Raw genomic sequence first — 20059 nt, 5'->3', positions numbered from 1 at the left:
AAGCTCTGCTTGACAATTCAAAATGCAAGATTGCAAACCTGCATCTATAACTATGGAGTTTGGTCTAAAGTTGTCAGTCAAAACTGGTTCCCCTGTTGAGAATACATTTCTGCATTTAGGTAACTAGTTGGCAGTTTTTCCCATCTCCTCGCCACAAGACTTGATCTCAGCTTTGCAATTACATATATCGCTTCATGACAACTCCTACACCATATCATTGGATTGCAGCAAAGCACATCCTGCACTGTATCAATCAAGGGTACACCTGACTTTGGTATCCTCTATGGACGAGCCAACAATCACCAACTAATTGGTTACATGGACTCAAATTGGGGAGGCTCTTTAGATGACAAAAAGTCTATTTTTGGGTATGTCTTCAATTTGGGCATAGGTTCTATCACTTGGACCAGCAAAAATCAACCGGCAGTATCTCCTTCCTCAACGTAAGATGAATATCGAGGAATAATCAAAGCAAGTTGTAACATACGGGGAGCCTCTATACCCATATGTTATACCAGTAGAGTAACATAAGTTTATTATTGTTGTATTTTTATGTAACTAAGTCGGCAAAACATCCTTCGGTGTAACAAACTAATAATCGCATTGCTTAAGATATGTTTTCTCAGCTAAGAAATAACTACTTCGCTCTATTAAATGTATTTTCTGATGATTTAGATGTATAATTTATTTTTGTTTAAGAAAATGCTTTTATCACTTTACATTTTGTTTCTATGCCCTTTTTGTATTCATGTGTGTGACTTTTTAGAGCTTTATCCTTAACATAAGTGCAAGATGTAATGCTTAGATTATATACAGATCCTGATCGGAGGCAGAAGAAGGGAAGGATAAGGAACGACATAGAAGGAAGGCAGAAAAATGTAACCTGGGACTAAAAGTTGATTATCTAGATGTATCTATGTACTTTATGATGTATCAAGGCTTACGCTATTTATCTTGCAAAAATAAATCGTGTATCTTGTAATATTAGAATGTTTCTAATAACAACGATTATTTCATAATATAAACATCATCTTTGTAAACTATATATGGATCTCTTGCTGATTTATTAATCTGTTAGATATTTTAATTTTACCAATTACCTATATAATATGTATATATGTATCTTATGTGTAATACATGAGATATTAATATTTTCATAGCCTACCTTTAGTCTCTTGCTATAGCCCCTTTTGAGGACAAATAGGTTGTAAGGAACAGTTGGAGTAATTCCTCACAAGGTGAGTGGATCCTATGATAGGCCAAAGCATGTATTTCTGAAACCCTGAGGGCATAGCTCCAAGATGAGTATGAATATGTGTTCTAGAAACCTTGAGGGAATCCAATTGTAGATTGGTATCAAACTGCTTTATGACAACTACTCTTAGTTCTCCTTAGGGATGAGTTTGGAGATAAGTATAAAAGGTGGGCTTGAATATGTTAACTACAAATATAGCACGAATTAGCACTTCTTCTTTTTTAATTAGTTTGATTCAGACACACAATCCAAAGCCCTCGTTGAGAATTTTGGAGTAAATCATGTAAAGTCCTAGCTGAAGACATTATAGCTCCACCTATCACAATAGTGCAGCAATACAGGCCTAGTCAGGACCCACCCAATTGACCTATGCTTGAAACTTTTCTTACTTGGGTGAGGCTTGCTTGCTATGAGTCGCCCAAGTGCAATAGCAAAAAGAATATGTGCCAAGATATCTCTAACAACATGCTCCCTCGCTCCAATTATATAAGAGCGTGTTTGCTTTGTCTAACCAATAATTCAAGTCCCACTTGCTATACACAACTAGAGCATCAATATGTCTCTGACAAATATGACAAATGTGAAGCCCATAATGCAGGAATAAGCGTTGATTTTGACATGGGGGCTTTAAGGAAAATTAATGCACTATGCAAACTATTTACTAGGCCGAAGGGGTGGGTTTCGAAAGGGGTAAAAGACATAAAGGAGGGGCAACAACCTATAATGGGTCAACCACAAATTATAATGCACACTCAAAACCAAAAAGGGGTTTAGGCGTTGTAAGCATAACCTCCAAGGTTTTAGACCAGAGAGCACCAAAAATTTAGGGGCAGCTCCGCCGAAGAGTGCAAACGAACAAGAGTGGGAAGAAGGATCAAAGTCTCACGATGTCAAACAACAGAACTCATTGATGAAAGAAGATGGTCATGTCCCACTGTCCAGGAAACATCAACCCAAGCTTTTAAAGGAATTTGCGAGAAACATTCAAACTCCTTTATTCAAAACATTGATAAAATTGTTCATGAACTTCAGATGCGAGGTTTTTATCTCGTCCCAAGGGTGCATAGCAGTATTCTTCAACAGAACATGTTAGAAAAATATGATAACATTGAGATTTGCATGATTGATGGAGTAATTCCTACAATACTGCAAAAGGGTGGTGTTTCTAACAACAATTATATCAGAATAGCTAGAGCGTCATTTTGAGATTGATATGGGATCCCAATATTTGGTTTTTTCCATGCAAGTGCGGATTGCTCAAGAGAAAACAATCTTGAAGACAGAAGGACTGTGATGAGCCTGATTTAAGGCTCGGTTAGTCAGCCTATTTGTGGCAAAATAAATAAAGTTTAAATAAAATTTATTTATAAAATAAATTATTAGATAATTGTTTGGGCCAGGTCTGGCATTGAAGTTTTGAATTCAAGGTGCACTAAAACAAATGCTCTGCTCTCTAGGACAAAAACCTCCAGGCAAAGGAGGTGATACAGAAACTTCATCTTCGATATTGTGCTGCCGGCTGCTGGATTGTTTCCCTTTGCTGTATGTCTGATAGACACCAGAAAAGCAAGGAGAAAGGGTGATTAGGTTACCTTTGAGATTGTTGCAATTCAAGCAAAGTGATAGCAAGGAGCATTGCTGAGTGTTATCCATCCAGTAGACCTGAGAAGAAGACCACAATACTGAGTTCCACCATCACCAAAGAAAGCAAGACGGCATTGGGTTTGGCAACTGGCCCGCAGGGCGATAATCAGATATTTATAAGGAGTCAAAAAACCTCTGGAAACACTAAGCAGACCAGTTAGTTTGAGTTTTGTATGCCACTGTTAGTTCTGATTTAATTTACTCCATAATTTCTGGTCTGAGCAAAGTTTATGATTAAATCTGTATATGTAACTCTAGGAGCAGTTTATTATTCATCTGCATCAGTGTATACACTGTGCTGAGATTTATATGTAACGTGTTCTGCAGAAATTTAATCTTTGGTAATATTCCTGGGAATCAGTATATCATCCAGAGTTACAAGGTCATTTCAGAGTGATATCATTTATTCAAGTCTATAGTTCTGGATTTTACATCTGCAACTAGTTTATTCCTGATTTGAACATATAGAGCTTCAATATATTTCAGATTAATACTGAAGAAAACAAAAATTATGTTACAAACAAATTTTCATTGCATGTACCTAGTGTTAATAATACAGGGCCCCAGGATCACCAGGACAACAACAAACCATAAAATAGTGTAATGTCCTATGAGCAAAACAAGCTTATAAGTAAAGGGTAACAGCTAAAAGTGCCTTAACACAGAGAGTGTAAGGAGAAAAGAAAATTATACAGAACTGAAGCATGATGTTAAATGAACATTCAGCAAGCTTTATAAAATGATTCAAAAGGTCAAATATCTCAAACACATTAAACTATCTAGCCAATTACTTGGTGAACAGATATCGTACATTGATATACATGAGTAGGAGATGAAGGAACAGCTTGGAAATTTCAAATTACAGTTAAAGTAATCAGTCCCTTTCCCTTGGGTTATATTGTCCAATCTGTTATTTTCTGCAGTAGGTGTGCTGAATAGTACTGGAACAATGAAGCATCAGCTACTACAAATTGGTGGGTTCAGCTGCAGTTCTTGAGATTATGTGACATGTCCCATCTATAAGTGAAGACAAAACTCAATTCAAACCGGTTCAGGTGCAGGGACGGGTGCGGATACGCAAACCCAATACATGGGTGTGTGCATGCATGTGTGAGTACATAACACAGGCGTGTGGGTGCGTGTGCAGGCATGTGTGTGTGCATATTATAGACAAAAAAATAAGAAATATACAGAATTGTAAAACTAAATCTAATGCTGTTGCTTTATGTATCCAAGATAAATTCTCTGTTCAGCGTATATGTATCAATTTTCTAAGAAATTAATTGCACATATCAATCTTATGATAATTTCACTCTCATAACGTATGTAGAGATTATTCTTTTTCTCCAAAAACATTATTAACCCACACACACTTCTCTCTTTTTCAAGTTATCGGGCTCCTTCTATAGAAGTTTCTCTATCACATGGTCATAAAGAAATTACAAATAAGTTTGCAACTTCTAAACTGATAGTGTCAAATCATTTCCATCGGATACTATAATCATTAAAATACTGAAAGATATAACAAATACCCATTTTGTAATAGTATATAAAAGGGGCAGTATGACTTAAATAGAACTGGTCTTTACATTTCAGTCCGTTGGTGTTTTTGATGATGTAGCTTTGAACTCTATGCCTCAGAATATCAGCTGGTTAAACTATTTTCATAGAAAAGATATAACAAATATGTAACTGAAAAGAACCAGACTAAGCATTATTAAATTTGCCACACCAAGATATATTAAGACTATCTGTTTATCATGTCAAGTAAATAACATCTTCTGAACGCCTTCTTTCTGACACTGCTCTAAATGGTAACCAAAAACTTTAAAAATAAATGCTTTTTCATTAAGTTTTGGGTCCATTTTTATAAAATAGGCCTGCAGGTGCACCCAGGTTCGTGCTGGGTGCATGTACCCTGCATGTACCCACAAAAGCACCCGCACCTGGTACAAGGCCTGTGGGTATGAAGCTTGCAACAAACTGCGTAATCATAGTTCCAGGTCCAAAGAAGTCAACTAAGAGACCGTAGACCTGGAAATATTGTTGGTGAAGTTCCATCTCCTTATTTGTATTAACTAATCAAACATGGAAAACGAAAATCTGTCATCAATTTCAAAGTCAAACTTAAGTGTCAATGTTTTAGCCAAAACAATGCCATTCTTTAGTTCCAATCATATTCCCATCGCTAAAAGGTTAACAATAATTGAATCTACTAGCTTCAATTGTTTATCCATCACCCTCTTTTACCTTTTATCATTCTACTGTATTAGATTCATCATTCAGTTTTGAAAAAGGTATCACTGTCTGCAAATAAAAGCAATTTTCTATGCACAAGTATTTCTTTTCCTTGTTGCTAAATTTTGCATTTTTTAGTGGAAGAAAGCCCTCCAGCTTGGCACAGCCTTGAAAGATTATGATTTTAATTTCCATGGAAAATATTAGATAATGATTATCACATATAATGCCCTTCCACCTGATGTTTTTATTAGTAATGAAGTGTTAACTCCTTTTCCCTCTGTTAACATATTAAATCATCAACAATAAGTATTAACTCCCCTCTACCTTAAGTTTTTGTCATCAATTTTCCTTAAATAAGTTTTGTTTCTTTTAAGACGACCATTAGTTCTGCCTTTTTATTTGCATCCTGTCCCAAGTGAACTGAAAAATGTAAAGAAGTTGCTAATTATCGTCTCTAAAAATTACTCCTATTGCTAATCTTGTATTTCACTTCACAGACCAATTGAAACTAAGCTCAAGTTCATTTGTTGGATGTTCATTCGCAAATGATTAAGACATTTTCGACCTATTCCCAAAAACTCATAATCTTGGGTGAAACAATAATTACAATTTTAAAGCTGACAAACCACAATGTATCTTTTGAAATGTCAATTGTATAATCCTTACGATTTTCCTAGAAAATCTATGTTCTTAACACTATGGATTGTAAAAGCTTGAAGCCTCTAAAATTAAAATAATCTCCAAGGGACTGTAACAAAGAAGCACAATTTAAACTAAAAATTATAAGAAGATTGTTGATGTTTGGTAGTTTTAGTTAGATAAATTACATCAAGATATGTATATATATGAGATATGTATATAATATTATATTAAGAGATATTTTATATATATATATATATATATATATATATATATATATATATATATATATATAAGAGTTTAATTATGATAATGAACAAACACATCCCATGAAGGGACATGTCTATTCTCTCACTCTCTTATAAATATAAGGGGAGAGTGCAGTTGGAAAACACATACCAATACATCAGCAAGTGTTATTACGTTTGCAGCGATCCCGGAAAAGCAACATGGTATCAGAGCCAAGCTGCAAATATAAGAAAATCAGAGACAACAATCATGTGGAATGCAAATACTTGTTTATGGAAGACTCAATAATAAGTTTTGAAGAACTCCTTACATTCAAGGGTCATCTTTGGCATAACTGTCGTCTGCATTATGGCTCATGCATATGTGACTGTTTGGGTTTCCATTCATGTATGGAAATTGATGGTTATTATATCATTATCGAGCATGGAGTCAATATTTTAATATTGGAGACAAGATTATATATATCTTTCACTATTCAAGCAATGTTTTGGGTGCTTTTAATTTGAAATTTTTTGGCTTGATGAAATTGATTGAGATGGAGGATAGGTGCCGAGAAAATACTGGCACACCATGTGACTATGAATTCTGCTGGCTCAGAGAGAGTTCTTAGTGTAATGTCGCAGGAGGAACTACCAAGCAATCATTTTTATTGTCCAACAATAGTTTACGACAGGTTCTGCATATTCTTTCAAGCCCCTAAACGACAGGTGTGAAATTATTTCAAAAATCAACACATGAAGAGCAGTACTTGACAAGTCCGAGTTTGGTAGAGACGAACTAGAAATCCAATGGCAATTCTGAAGTTGAGTATTGTTCATGCCGATTATTGTTGGAGGAAAATATATGGAGCAGAATTATATCTTCAGTCTGCAAGTCAATGTTAATGTATTCAGCGAGCAAGGAATGTGTCATGTCCCCTTCTCCGCACTAGTGTTATGGTGCCAGGTTAATCTATCTCCACATCTGGATAGATTAACAGCATTAACTATCAGGATGCCTACCAGTCACATCAGAAATTTAATCTTAAGTACTTCAGTTATCATATTAAAGTGTGTGGATAAAGTTACTTTATGTTATAAAGTCATTTACTTTATAAAGTGACTTAAGTGGCTCTAGGACGAAATTGTGTTTTTATCCCACATCCCTTATTTCAATGTTTTTTCCTCACTTCGAGGTTATAAATAAGGGACCTTGCATTGGGATTAACACACAAGAATTTATGAACTCAAATATTCTGAAGTTCTAGTTGCTTTGATGTGACTAGGCAAACTTTGAGGATGAAATCCCTCGAGTTGTTTGAGGAGAATTGGACGTCACCCCAATCCTTCCTCTTGGAAAATTAACAATACCAAGCAGAAATTGGCAAGATGAGATGAGCTATAAGTACATTCTGGTTTTTTTCTACAATGGAAAATAATAAGGCACATTTTGTATATCAGATTATGAACAGTGGAAAATCGGCAGAGAAGAAATGCTCAGATTTAAGGCCATAGGTAGTGGAAGCTAACGGTTCTGGAAGACTACATACTTTCCACAAAACATTGTATTGGCGGGCTGCTAGCACGGGCTACGAATACTAAACTAGGGGGAGGTCACAAAATCTGCGGCAAGCTCTTGTCAAATCCCTGGGACGTGTATGAGCGGGGTCATGGCCAGACAAATATGAGTAGACGTGTCCACCAGGAACAACCACGGGCTGAGAACACAGGGTGAACTCAAGAAATATCCACGAAATCCGCAGTCGGAGCAGTTTGGGCTATTCTCTCCATGTTTTGAAGCCGGTCCTTTCCTCAGCGTGGGTGGTGAGACCATATTGCAGCCAGCGACAGGTTGGACGGGAATCAGAAAGGTTCACTGGGTTGTGTGCGTGGAGCAGACCGAACTCCTTCAAACGGCCTTCTCCTTGTACGGGTCTGTGCACTATTTATAATTCTCCTTGAATTATTTTTATTAGACTTTGTCAATGTGGATGGGTCTATCATTTGATTCTTAGTGAGACCCCTAATTCTACTGTCATGAATATATGGGCATAGTTCCTTAAATTTAATTTCAGTATTATTCCACTTGGTCAAGTTCGAATGCCATTCCATAGCTATTATTTCAGCAAGATGTTGAGTACTGTTTGCATAAATTCTAAAGATCTATAATTTCATGGCAACTATTTGATATAATACCTCAAGGCTCAGATTTAAACTCATTAATCAGAACTAGCTGAGATTTGTTACAGAATGAAATCCTGTAGCATTGTTTTCGGTATCTTTGGAATGTGTTAGTGGCAATGAGTATTTTCAGCCGTGGAAATTCTTTCTCTCGACACTTAAGTCACCATGTAACCATGTCTTCTCTTTATTTTTTTCAATGGCAAGAAACATTGTGGTTGTTCTAGTCTGTCACAAGGCTGGCATCTGACATTCAGCAACCACCAATGATGATTAAGGATGAAGGCGGCATCTCCCATTGATGTGTTGATTAAAGAAAGATTTAAAGAGTGTTGATTAAAGAAAGATTTAAAGAGGGGATTTTACATAATAGGGAATAGGAATTACAGTAGATGATAAGGAAATAGATTGGTTGACTAATGCAGAGAAGGAAGATAGACACTGAAGGTGAAAATAATAAAGAGTGAAAGAATTTTTTAGAAGCAAGTTTAATAAAACACAAAAGGAGACGTGGAATATAGTGCCTCAATAATTTTAAGAGAAAGGCAAGACTATTTCACAGGCGTGGATCCATTTTGACCACTGAATAAGGTAAAGGAAGGTAAGGTACATTAAATGTTTATGATTTAATAAAAAGATAAGATAACGATGTAAGGGGATAGTGAGAAATGTGAACCCCACACCTTATAAAAGAGGTATGTTACAATTAAATTAGTACTGAAAGAAATAAAACAATGAAAAAATATTACAGTTAAATCCTGATAGCAATATCACAATTTGACTTGTGGTGGAAATAATCTCCTACTTATCAATGAAAATATGATATGTTTAATATTAATGGGTTGTTGTGAAAGGAATTATATTTATATTAAAACAAGGAAATAATATGTTCAAACATAGATTAAATATTTTAGGATTATGGAGATCATTGAATAATTGAGTACTATCGGAATAATTTACATTTATTGAAAAAAAAATATATTGAGTATTATAGTCTCACTTATTCTTTTATTTCAATATGCACTATAAGAGCTATTTGCCTTGATCTTTTCTGAGAATGTTATTGCAGGAAAAGCGAGATTGATTTCAGACTCAAAGGAAGTTTGACACTTCTTCAAAGGTAAAGGAGCTTAGAAGATTGACGTTCAGAGGGGCTCTAACACATCCATTTGAAGGAGCCGATAGAGGATATGTTTCAATAGATCATTGAAGATCTTGATTATAGTAGAATCATATTGAAGATCTTGACCATATTAACTTCATGTAAACTTTTGGTATCATGTGTGTGATTGCATGATTAATGGGCCTACCCCCTGTGTACATCATGAGGAAGTGACAACTTGCAAATGATTATTACTTGTATTTGCAAAAGTTATTGAAAGGTGATGATCTTATAATTACTTAATTTTCTATTATGATGGATATCTTACAATGTCTATGCAAATCATGATAGATTATACTTCACATGGTAGATGTTTGTATGGGAAGCATTATGAGAATGCGTACACACATACCTTATAAACATTTTTTAAGTACATGGTGAATGTTATGCAAATTGATGTATTGGAGGGCCATTACACAGAGTACTTGGTGAATATCATGTGACTTGATGTTCTGGAAGGCCATTACTCACAGTACTTGGTGAATATGTTGCATCTCAACATTCTGGAAGGCCATTACTCAAAGTATTTGGTGAATATCATTGATATTCTGGGAGACCAATACTCATGATATCAGATGCGATATCAAAACTTTTTGAGTAATTAGTGAATATCATGTATTCTAGGAGACCAATACTCATGATATCGAAACTTTTTGGGTACTCAGTGAATATCGAATGTCGATATTCTGGGACACCAATACTCATGATATCAGACATGATATCAAAACATTTTTAAGTAATTGCTAAATATCATGTATTCTAGGATACCAATACCCATGATATCAGATGTGATATCAAAACCTTTTGAGTATTTGGTGAATGTCGAATGTCGATATTCTAGAAAACCAATACTGATGATATCAAATGTGATATCAAAATGTTGAATATCTTCTAATCAAAGATATTTTTTAATTACATTGAGGTAATACATGGTCATATGTTTATCCTCCCTAGCTAAGAGGGAGTGTTGATGTTTTGTAGCTTTACTCGGATAAATTACATCAAGATATGTATATATATGAGATATATATAATATTATATTAAGAGGTATATATATATATATATATATAGGAGTTTAATTATGAAAATGGATAGACATGTCTATTCTCTCACTCTCTAATGTATATAAGGGGAGATTGCAGTTGGATAACACATACCAATACATCAGGTAGTGTTATTAAATTTGCAGCAATCCCGGGAAACCAACAAAGATCAAAACAACATTTTTTTTCCCTTTTCTTGGAACCCATGTATTAAACCCTCATTATTTTGAATAAAGTGGATTGACATGATTAGGATATTTTATGTCTTACTTTAATTAGCATATATTTCCTACTTTTTTGTTCTAAGGCTGATTGTGTGAGTTAGTTAAATATTACATGATTTGAGATATTTCCATGCAAATTTCTAAATGTTATTACCAAGTCTTTTCCCTGAAATATTTTTGCTAGAACATAGCATTTTGGACCTTCCACATTCTTTTGCACTGTGCTATAAGGGTTCTGGGCAACACTTATAATAGAGAGACCCAGGTTAAAATCCCTTCAACCATAACTCCAACAGACATAAAGCTCTGCAGCAATTAGTAGGTATATTTAACTGTGATTCATGTTTAAAAAACTATGAATGCTTTTTAACTTTTCCAAGCCACAATAAAGGTAGCCCATAAGCTAACAGGCACCAAAAACATCAAGTACAGTTAAAATTCACTTTCTAGGAAAATCAAATATGAGGCAGTTAGGGACCATACTCTGGCAGTAATAATGGCTCCTGGTTCAGGCACAGGCCCATGCTCCTTCTCTTTCACTACTTCAACAGTAGGTCTCTGTGCAAATGCACAGATACATGCATTGCAAACACACAAAAATAATTAGGGTTTGCAGAAAGATTTCAAAATGGCATTCCTCCTTCGTTACTTATAAAGCGGACCGCCGTGAACACAGAAAACTCACATATGCATATGCTTGAGGAACTTGAAGGCAAAATAAATTAAAATTTCCCAAGAGGATGAGAAACAGTTTCTTTCTTTCTCTTTCACTTCTTCAATGACAAGTCTGCTCATATCCACAGTTACATGTAATTCAATCATGAAAAACGAAATCAATTTTGAAAGAAAAATGATAACAATGTTTCTTCTTTTTCATGACATGCATAATTTGCACAATCAAAAACAAAACAGAGAAGAAAGAAGTCTTGGATGAAACAAACAGCATGTTGATGAGTGAATGGGACATTATGTTATACAATTCCCCCAACACTAATGAAGAGATTAAAAATACATATTAGCAATATTAAGGACTGTCATGTGGTCAAAACAGATTGATCAAAAAATTCATTACATCGGAGAGTTCAACCCCACTTGGGAACATGGTGAAAATATTATCTAAGAGTTGCAATCAAAGGAAAGGCTAGACTTTTAGTTGCACAGATGAGAAAAAGTTCACACCAGCTTAGGTGTGACACAGGCACATGGATGGTCCCTAAAGAACAGTGGAAAGATAAAACCTGCCTTTTCTGCAACAGAGGGGTGGTTGAAACAAAATGATAATTTATCATGGAATCCGCTACTTTTGAAGATATCCATACTCAGCATAGAAATGATTTGGAGATTAGTAGCCTGAATGAACTATTTGAAAAGACAAGGCTTTCAAGACTGCTGGCTTCTTAATTGAGATTCACAACAGGAAAGTCAACATCAAAACGAATTTGAAAATTGTTCGAGTTTCAAATATTTTGTCTCTTGGACTGCTGGTTTCATTGATTCATTCAAAACTAAAATAACATATATATATAAGTTGCAGGGCGATTGAAAAAAATAATTGTCTTTCATCTGTCCAAGGAGTTTAGCTTAGTTGATGCTATTGTTGATTATATTTCTATCAGATTTATATGATAAATGTTCTTCTTTTCTGAAAACAATTGTTACTAACTTAAGTTTTTTTTTTGCATAATTCTGTCTCCACTGATGGTGGCTTTTAATTAATATCAAAGGTTTAATACGCTGCAAAAGTATTTATGATAAAGACTTGATTTGTAAATCACCGTCAAACTTCAATGTGGTCTGAACATCTATCAATTTCAATGATCAGCCATTGAATATGTTTGAGTATGTATATAATGTTAGAAGGGGCACTGCCGAATGGCCATGTCTCCACCAAAGTGAAGACATGACCATTCATTGTCGTGTCTCTCTATAATATGTTTAATTCATAAACAAATCATAATATGTTCCACGTAACATAACTAACAATATGTTATGAATAACATTAAGATCATATGCAACATATACAACGAGAATCCTCAGCCAACAATAAGGATCGAACTCAAACAATAAGGCAGAATGTTATCAAAACAATTTGTAGACTGTTATACAAACAATAGCATAAATCTATGTCCAAATACTGCAGATTGGTATTTATATGATTGAATTTATCAGAATGATTATGTGATCAATAAGGTTGGTGGAAATATAAACTCAAACATCATTATTTGTGTGTGTGTGTGTGTGTGTATACACAATTTATATTGATATGCACATATTTACAACAGTCTTATAGATCTCATATTCGAAGTATCTGACTGAAGCTACTAACTTCAACACTCCCTATTAGCTAGGGAAGATATCGCATATCCATGGATATTACATCGCATAATATCCACCATGATTATCTCATAAAGGAACACAGTGACCTTCAATTGATATCAAGTCACATGATATCTATCAACATGTCCAAGAGATACTAATTATCATGGTATGTCCACGAATATCAAGTCACACGATATTCATCATGATAGTGAACTTAATCATTGTAAAGTCGTCACCTTACAAGTGAGATACAAGTATTCATTATTTGAAAAATCGTCACCTTTCAATAATGTACATAGGGGGGCCCATAAGTCATAGAGTCACACATATGACATCAAAATTTTATAAAAAGTTACCACAGATTCTCTCACATGGTATTGTCCTAGCGTCACACACATGACATCCACCATGAACCATATCAGAGGGTGGAATAAGGACTTTCACCTCAAGCTTCTCTCTTATAGAAAAAGAATGCATTATGAGTGATTGCACCATGATTTTCTCCTTCATGAAGAAGAACTCATGAAGCAATCGCTAACCTTTTGACCTCCTTGTCTAGGATTACTTCTAATGAAAAAAGTCAAAGTCCCTCTAAATCAGATATCAACCTTTTGACCTCCTCGTACAAGGTTGCTTGTGATGGATTTTCAGACTCTCTTTGAATGTTAATTCTTCCCCGCGACAACAAGTTATATCTTCATTCTTCAACATAGAACTTCATCCTATGAATCTTAGTCCTCTAACTGATCACTAGAGAAATTATCTCAACATGGTCAATTTCCCTCTAAAACTAGATCCTCTGATGACAATTGAAGTGGATCCTCTAGTTACTCATTATGTTATGGAATTGTACTTTGCTCACATGATCTTGATCATGGAAGATATATTTCTCCAAGAGTCTCTTATTATTTGAAGATGCTAGATCCAAGACCACCTTGGACCTATTGTCATAAGATCAAGCAAATAATAAAGTTATGTGACCATCTTGAGGTTTGAACAAATCTTCTCTTAGTCCGCTCCCTCTCACTAGGAGAACCCTCTTATCTCAACTTTGCTTTGTAATCCCAAATGGTACCATTACATGCACAAATGCCTCAACATTCATAATGCACCGTTCTTCTTTTCCAACAAAATCGTCCCTAGGTATAAAAGAAAAGAACAAGAGCATAATTATCTCAAAAAATACTCATTACTATCCTTCTTCATAGAATCTGGTTCTTTCTTCCTTCCCGTTTGCAATGTGCTCTTAAAATATTTCTCGTCTTTTAGCAGTCAAAAAGGGAGCACTCAATTCCCAACACAGAAACCCATGAGAGCTTATGTTATCATTACTTTCATTTGCTACAAACCTATCAAACGGTAGAGTAGGTGAACTTGAAGTAACATCATTAGAAAAAACTTTACACAGTCTTTGCCTTCTAGAAATTATGACTTTGACCAATCCCTTCTCTTTTGGACTATGCAACTCCCCTTCTTTTCGGCTAAGATCCCAAGGTGTGCCTAATGTTCTTTCCTATTCTCTATACATAACTAAGTTTACAAACAGATTTGTCCTTTGAAAAATGACTAAAATAACTGACTCAATTCGCCCAAGAAGAAGAACAAATGCTACCAACAGCTGGATGAGTTATCATTCGATTAATAAATCTCCTCTGAATTGTGAGGTACAGCTCCCTCCTTGAAGATATTCAACGAATTTAATGTCGATTATGTCTTTAGCCTGAACACACGAAGGCCAATAGCATTCACTTCAACAACATGAAATAAATGTGTTTGCAGGTGTGAATAATTGAGGGGAAACTAACAAATTACCACATGATCATTCACTAAATCATCCCTATTGCAGAAAAATCGAAGGGGTTTAAACACCTCGATCCACAAAACATGAATACACAAACTAATAAGTTCATTAACTTGACATGAATAAAAAACTATATTCAAAATATGAAGAAATAACCATAAGGTTGATTTCAATCAGAAAGATAAACAATCAGACCACAAGATCTGGAATGAATAACCTTTTCTTTACTTCAAATATATAAGAAGAATAACCACAAGATTATTTGTCCCTGTAATCCTATCAAGATATCCAAGCTATTCAACAAAGTATATAAAATTCCTCTCTTATTCCCTGCAATAATCAATACATGGAAAAATGATCTCCTCCCTGTCGTAGCCTAAAGACCCTACAAAAAAGAATAACACCCTTCTTAGCTTCCCCCGACATAATCATTTCCTCATGCTTTCTTATTCTCGTAACCAAGTCTTGAAGTCGTTACATATCTAAATCCTTTTTCCTTTCCATTCATTTCCATGAGTTTATTCTTTTGGGCTTTGATTTCGCCTTTTCGAATTACATTCGAAGATAGAACATAATTTGATGATCCTTATCTTATTATGACAAGTGGTTTCTCTTAATTATTTGACTTTATTCATATTTATCCCTTGGTGCAATGGGATCTTATATGAATATCTATTTGCATTTTGTTGCCCATAATTCTTTATATTCGGAGGACACTTGTGATATGCAAATATGTTCATGTTGTCCTTCATGGTTGACATGGGCCACACAATTCTATGTGTCCAATTCAACATTTCTATAGATTACAAATGGCTACATTTGAAGGGACTCTAAATCACACACAGTAATCAATATGCACGGAAAATGTAAACCATCGCATTTTGGAGACAAACAATCTAACTAATAATGTGTAAAACTAGCGTGGCGTGGGCAATTGTCAATGTAGATATTCTGCTAAACAATTCACCAAGCTGCCTATGCTCACTAGCATTTTTATTAGGCTCCCAACCCATATTTCTAGTTCATTTTTCCTTATAGTCAGGATCGTTACTCCACAAGGGGACAGGTTTTATGCTTCACCATTATTGACAAGCCGCACACTTTGCACTGCAGACTCGTTATATCCGATTGTATACTTCTCAATTGGTGCTATGAGAGCACACAATTCCTCGTGATGGCTTTGCGCCTTGGTAGTGCATAAATATTAATCTCCTTACCATGGTGATTGAGACTCTATTCTCTTTTGGTGTATCAACTTTGTTGTTGCTTGTAAGTTTCTTCAACTTTGAAGCCACTGCCAATAGCAACCGAGAATCATAAAGCGTGGTTGTCTATCCTGGAATTGATCGAATCTCCTCAACTTTGGCTCTCGAGTGCTATGTGCATACCAACATTCTGTCAAACAATTTACAATTATCCTTGGTATAGGCAATGGCTCGTGTCTTTCCAATTGGACGTGCATAGCCTTCGGAGCTCTCAACTCTTCATCTGCAGCTTTCACACATTCACTATGGATGTGACTCAGTCATTATCCCAAACAGAGCAATATTCTTTTGATGCCTTGATTACCTTATATTTATAGCATCAAAACAGAGACTTATATGCTTGATTGGTCAAGCCTTTGGTAGTCGGGGAAGGCACCCATCGTGCATTTCAACACTTAAGAACAACGGGACCGCGCTTTTCAACACATCACAATCATGATCTTAAGGGGGCCAGTAACAGATGAAATGGACACCCAGGAATGCCCAAAAGCTGAACCAACTGCTGAAATTATATTAATTCTAAAAATGCTGCAATCAAGTACAAAAAGACGTATTCCAAAGGCCAAACCCTAAGGGAATGACGTCTAGAATGTTACAACAGAGAATGAACGTCCCCTATTGCCAAAAAAGATATGAATTCACACATCCAAGCTGTTATCAAATGCAAGTCATAATCATCCGATACAATAATCCGATGCTAAACAATGAGACTCTCACCCCTATTTATCCTATTCCTTCACTCTTCTAGAAAGAACTAAAACATTAATTAATTGCAAGTGCTAGAAGCTTCCTCCTTCCAATAATTAATGCATTCTCTAGAAATCCCTCCCTAGCAATAATTAATTAAATGACGAGAGGCTTCCGTCTTTCCAATAATTAATACATACCCTAGAAGCTACTCCCTTGTAATTAATAATTAAATTAATTAAATACAAAGTCACCTTTAAATTGAATGACTTTATAAGAAATTAATTTAATTTCTTCTTATCCTCCACTTAGACTTTGGAGAACGTGAGAGCTAAAAGATGGGATCATTACAACAGAGCCACGTTTTATTTTACTCGATTCCATCACCGACAGCCATATAGGGTCATCTTTGGGAGTCGATCATGAACCTTGATGATTATGAATCCAATCGCGTGCAGATCGAAGTTATGCGATCTAGTTGACAAAATGGATTTGGTATTTGCTTAATGAAACGCGTGATCTCTTCTCATGTGTGGAATACGGTGTCAAGTCTCCCATCTTTACAACATTTCATACTCTTTTTTTAACATTTTATGCCACCACAATAGACATTCTATTTGTGAATCCTCTTTGAAGTATTATAACATAGAGCTTGATTTTGCGATTCTCAGTTTACCCCAACATACCATATTTTACCTGCACTTCGAGTTACCCTTTCAAAGTTGCAATGCCACAAGTGTTTTTTAAGGACTTCATCCAATTGTGATGTTTTCAATCTTGATTGGGCTCCATGGCATGGGGTCCTCCGCAATGAATCAGTTGATTTCCTTTCTTCATTTGAAGGTCTCTACAACAAAGAACTTGATGCCCCTTCTAAAATCCGACACTAATGTGTCTTGGAAATTCATGAATCCTTGGTGATTGCTTGACAGGTGTTATAACTTGTAGTTGACATGAATTACGCTCAGTTATAACTTGGGAATGGGTTGCGTGCAGCTTTTGAACACTTTGTATTGCTCAAGGTATAACGAAATTTGAATATGATTCTTCTTTGAGTGTTTTCTAACAACCCAAATGTTTTCAAGGTCCCTGCAAATGTCTCCTTGAATTTGTGTATCTTTGAACTTCTGAGTCTTTGCACTCTGCACTAGTAGTCACAAATGAGATAGAGCGGATTGTACTTTTGATTATGTGGATATGAACACTCAAACTCGCACCCCACCATCCGAATCCTAAGCCTCAAGTTTCTGAACTTGCAAAACTGTATCTTTGAACCATCCAATTGGAAACAAGTCCATGGCCTGAATCTGCATTTCGGACCAATGGGTCGTGTCTTCGAACTCTGAAACTTGAATTCTAAATGGGATCTGTACTTTCGGAGCTAAGGACGTTGAACCTTGACCTTTGAACTTCACGGTTTGACATTAAAGTTGATAACTTTCAGCAACACTGTCACTTTATAAAGCATAACTCCATAGAAACATTATTAGCACAAATCATCATGACAGATAGGAAAATATGGGAGAATTTTATCTGCGGAGCTCATTTCTAAAGGTTTAAATGTTGGGTGCCAAAGGCAAGCCAATAGCTGGCTCTGATTGGGGTCATGAGTCGTGAGGGACAGAGAACCCAAAAATCTCTAGTACAGGACCAATGTCTAGTCATTAGGAAACAAAGTCTGTACAAAATGGAGCTTCTTGCAGAGAGGATGGAGAGCAGGGCAACACGCTAAAATAACTAAACTAATAATAAGCCAAAAACCAGCAAACTAAAACTAAGCACAACCAAAACTTGCATGACTGAAACTTATTTACATATATGTATAGGTGAGAGGATCTCACCACGAGAACTAGGGTCAAGCATAACTTACACAAAGCCATTAACAGGCTGAGAGAAAAATGATCCTTGTCTAAATAGTGGGCTGCATTTGAATGAAAGAATTTGATACCAGACCCATTCGGATCCAAACAACCACAACTCATCATAGATTTCTGATTTTTCTCGAACTTCCAGCATGGAATTTTCAAGACCATCTCCAATCGGTGGCTGAAAATGTTTAGGCTCGGACATCCTTAAAAAGGTCATGCCTTTCACATGATTAGCATTCACAAGACCCCAATTTTTTAAAGCATTTTAGCACTTAAAACACCCTGAAAAATGAAATTGACTTCATCCAGCATAAGATCGGCACTCACGAGAAAATCTTCATTGTGCTTTGCTGCAACTAAATCTGAAAACTCTCTATCCAAGAAAAATGCATAAATCAAATTAATACTTGAATCTTAACCTTCGGGATCTTCTTGCTTGATTGCCAGGAGGAACCTTCCAATAATCACCACCTAAGTAAGTTGATGATGATTGAGGTTGTGACCCTTCAACATTCTTGCCATCATAAAGTACTGCATATATCTCTGAAATGTCCCTTCCTCTGATTTTATATGATATTTCAAGCCTCTAATCAGATTTTTAAAATCAAACAACCAATATTTCAAAGATCCACCAATTTCTCAATAAACCCCAAATCGGGTATGCCCGAAATAGTGCCAAAAACTTCACAGCTTCACATATTATTAATAGATCTGAAAGTAGACATTTTTGCAGAAATTTCAGCAACATAACAGCCTACAAAATGACATTTCCAGATCTGTATAACATTTACACAACAGCTCCCAAATGGAGGGCAAAAACAATGCTCATCGGGCTCCCGAAAATAACACAAAATAGCTCGAAAACACCACAAAACACTAATAATCTATCACAGAAGTTTAACCACGACCCAATACATATATTCAGCTCTATTTTAACATCTAAAAGTCTGAAATATAGCAGCAACCCAAACTGATATGAAATACTCAACCGGAAACACCAAACTTTTACAAAAAAAACACACCCGAAAATCCACAAATTTGCACTGTTCAGCACAAGGGCAAACTTTGCATGAGCTTGCAAATGGAATGGCTTTAAACTCTCGTCCTTAGCCTTCCTGAAAACCTGCAAACTCCCGTCCTTGGGTCTCCTTCTCCATAGGTTTGGCAGCCTCTAAATAACAACAAAGCAATAAACGAAAATCAAGTTCTGGAATAAGCCCAAAATGCCTCCAAATCCCTTAAAAGAGGGCATAACCCTAACTCATGTCCAAGAAGGGTTAATAAAACATATTTTAATAATAATTTTTATTTATTAGCCCATTGGTTTCCAAAGATTAACCCCTTTTGCCGAAACTTCACCTTTTTGAGCCTGCCTGCCTTAGCAAAGATTATTATTTTTAATTATTTGAAAAGGGGACATGACAAGTCCTCCCCTCCCAAATATTGCTTGTCCTCAAGCAATGAAGGTCGGAATTTTCAAGAATATGTGCTCCTTCCCAAGTT

At 35.6% G+C, this 20059-nt stretch overlaps 1 protein-coding gene across 2 annotated transcripts in view; it reads right to left on the bottom strand.

Annotated features, from left to right (window-relative positions):
• The window catches only part of LOC149554559 (Nucleic acid-binding, OB-fold-like protein), a 159987-nt gene that overhangs the window by 87078 nt on the left and 52850 nt on the right, over positions 1 to 20059 (bottom strand). Inside the window, exon 2 of one of the 2 annotated variants that reach the window (XM_089828603.1) lies at positions 11100 to 11174. The exons of the other annotated variant lie outside the window; for it this stretch is intronic. Coding sequence (XP_089684729.1) covers positions 11100 to 11174 — 75 coding nt within the window. The remainder of the gene's footprint in view (positions 1 to 11099; positions 11175 to 20059) is intronic. 2 annotated transcript variants of the gene reach the window in all.

This window comes from Cupressus sempervirens, chromosome 5 (genome assembly GCF_028749045.1).
Source record: "Cupressus sempervirens isolate cs-2001-9-10 chromosome 5, ASM2874904v1, whole genome shotgun sequence".
Lineage (NCBI taxonomy): Eukaryota > Viridiplantae > Streptophyta > Pinopsida > Cupressales > Cupressaceae > Cupressus > Cupressus sempervirens.
This window is presented reverse-complemented; position numbering and strand designations above follow the sequence as displayed.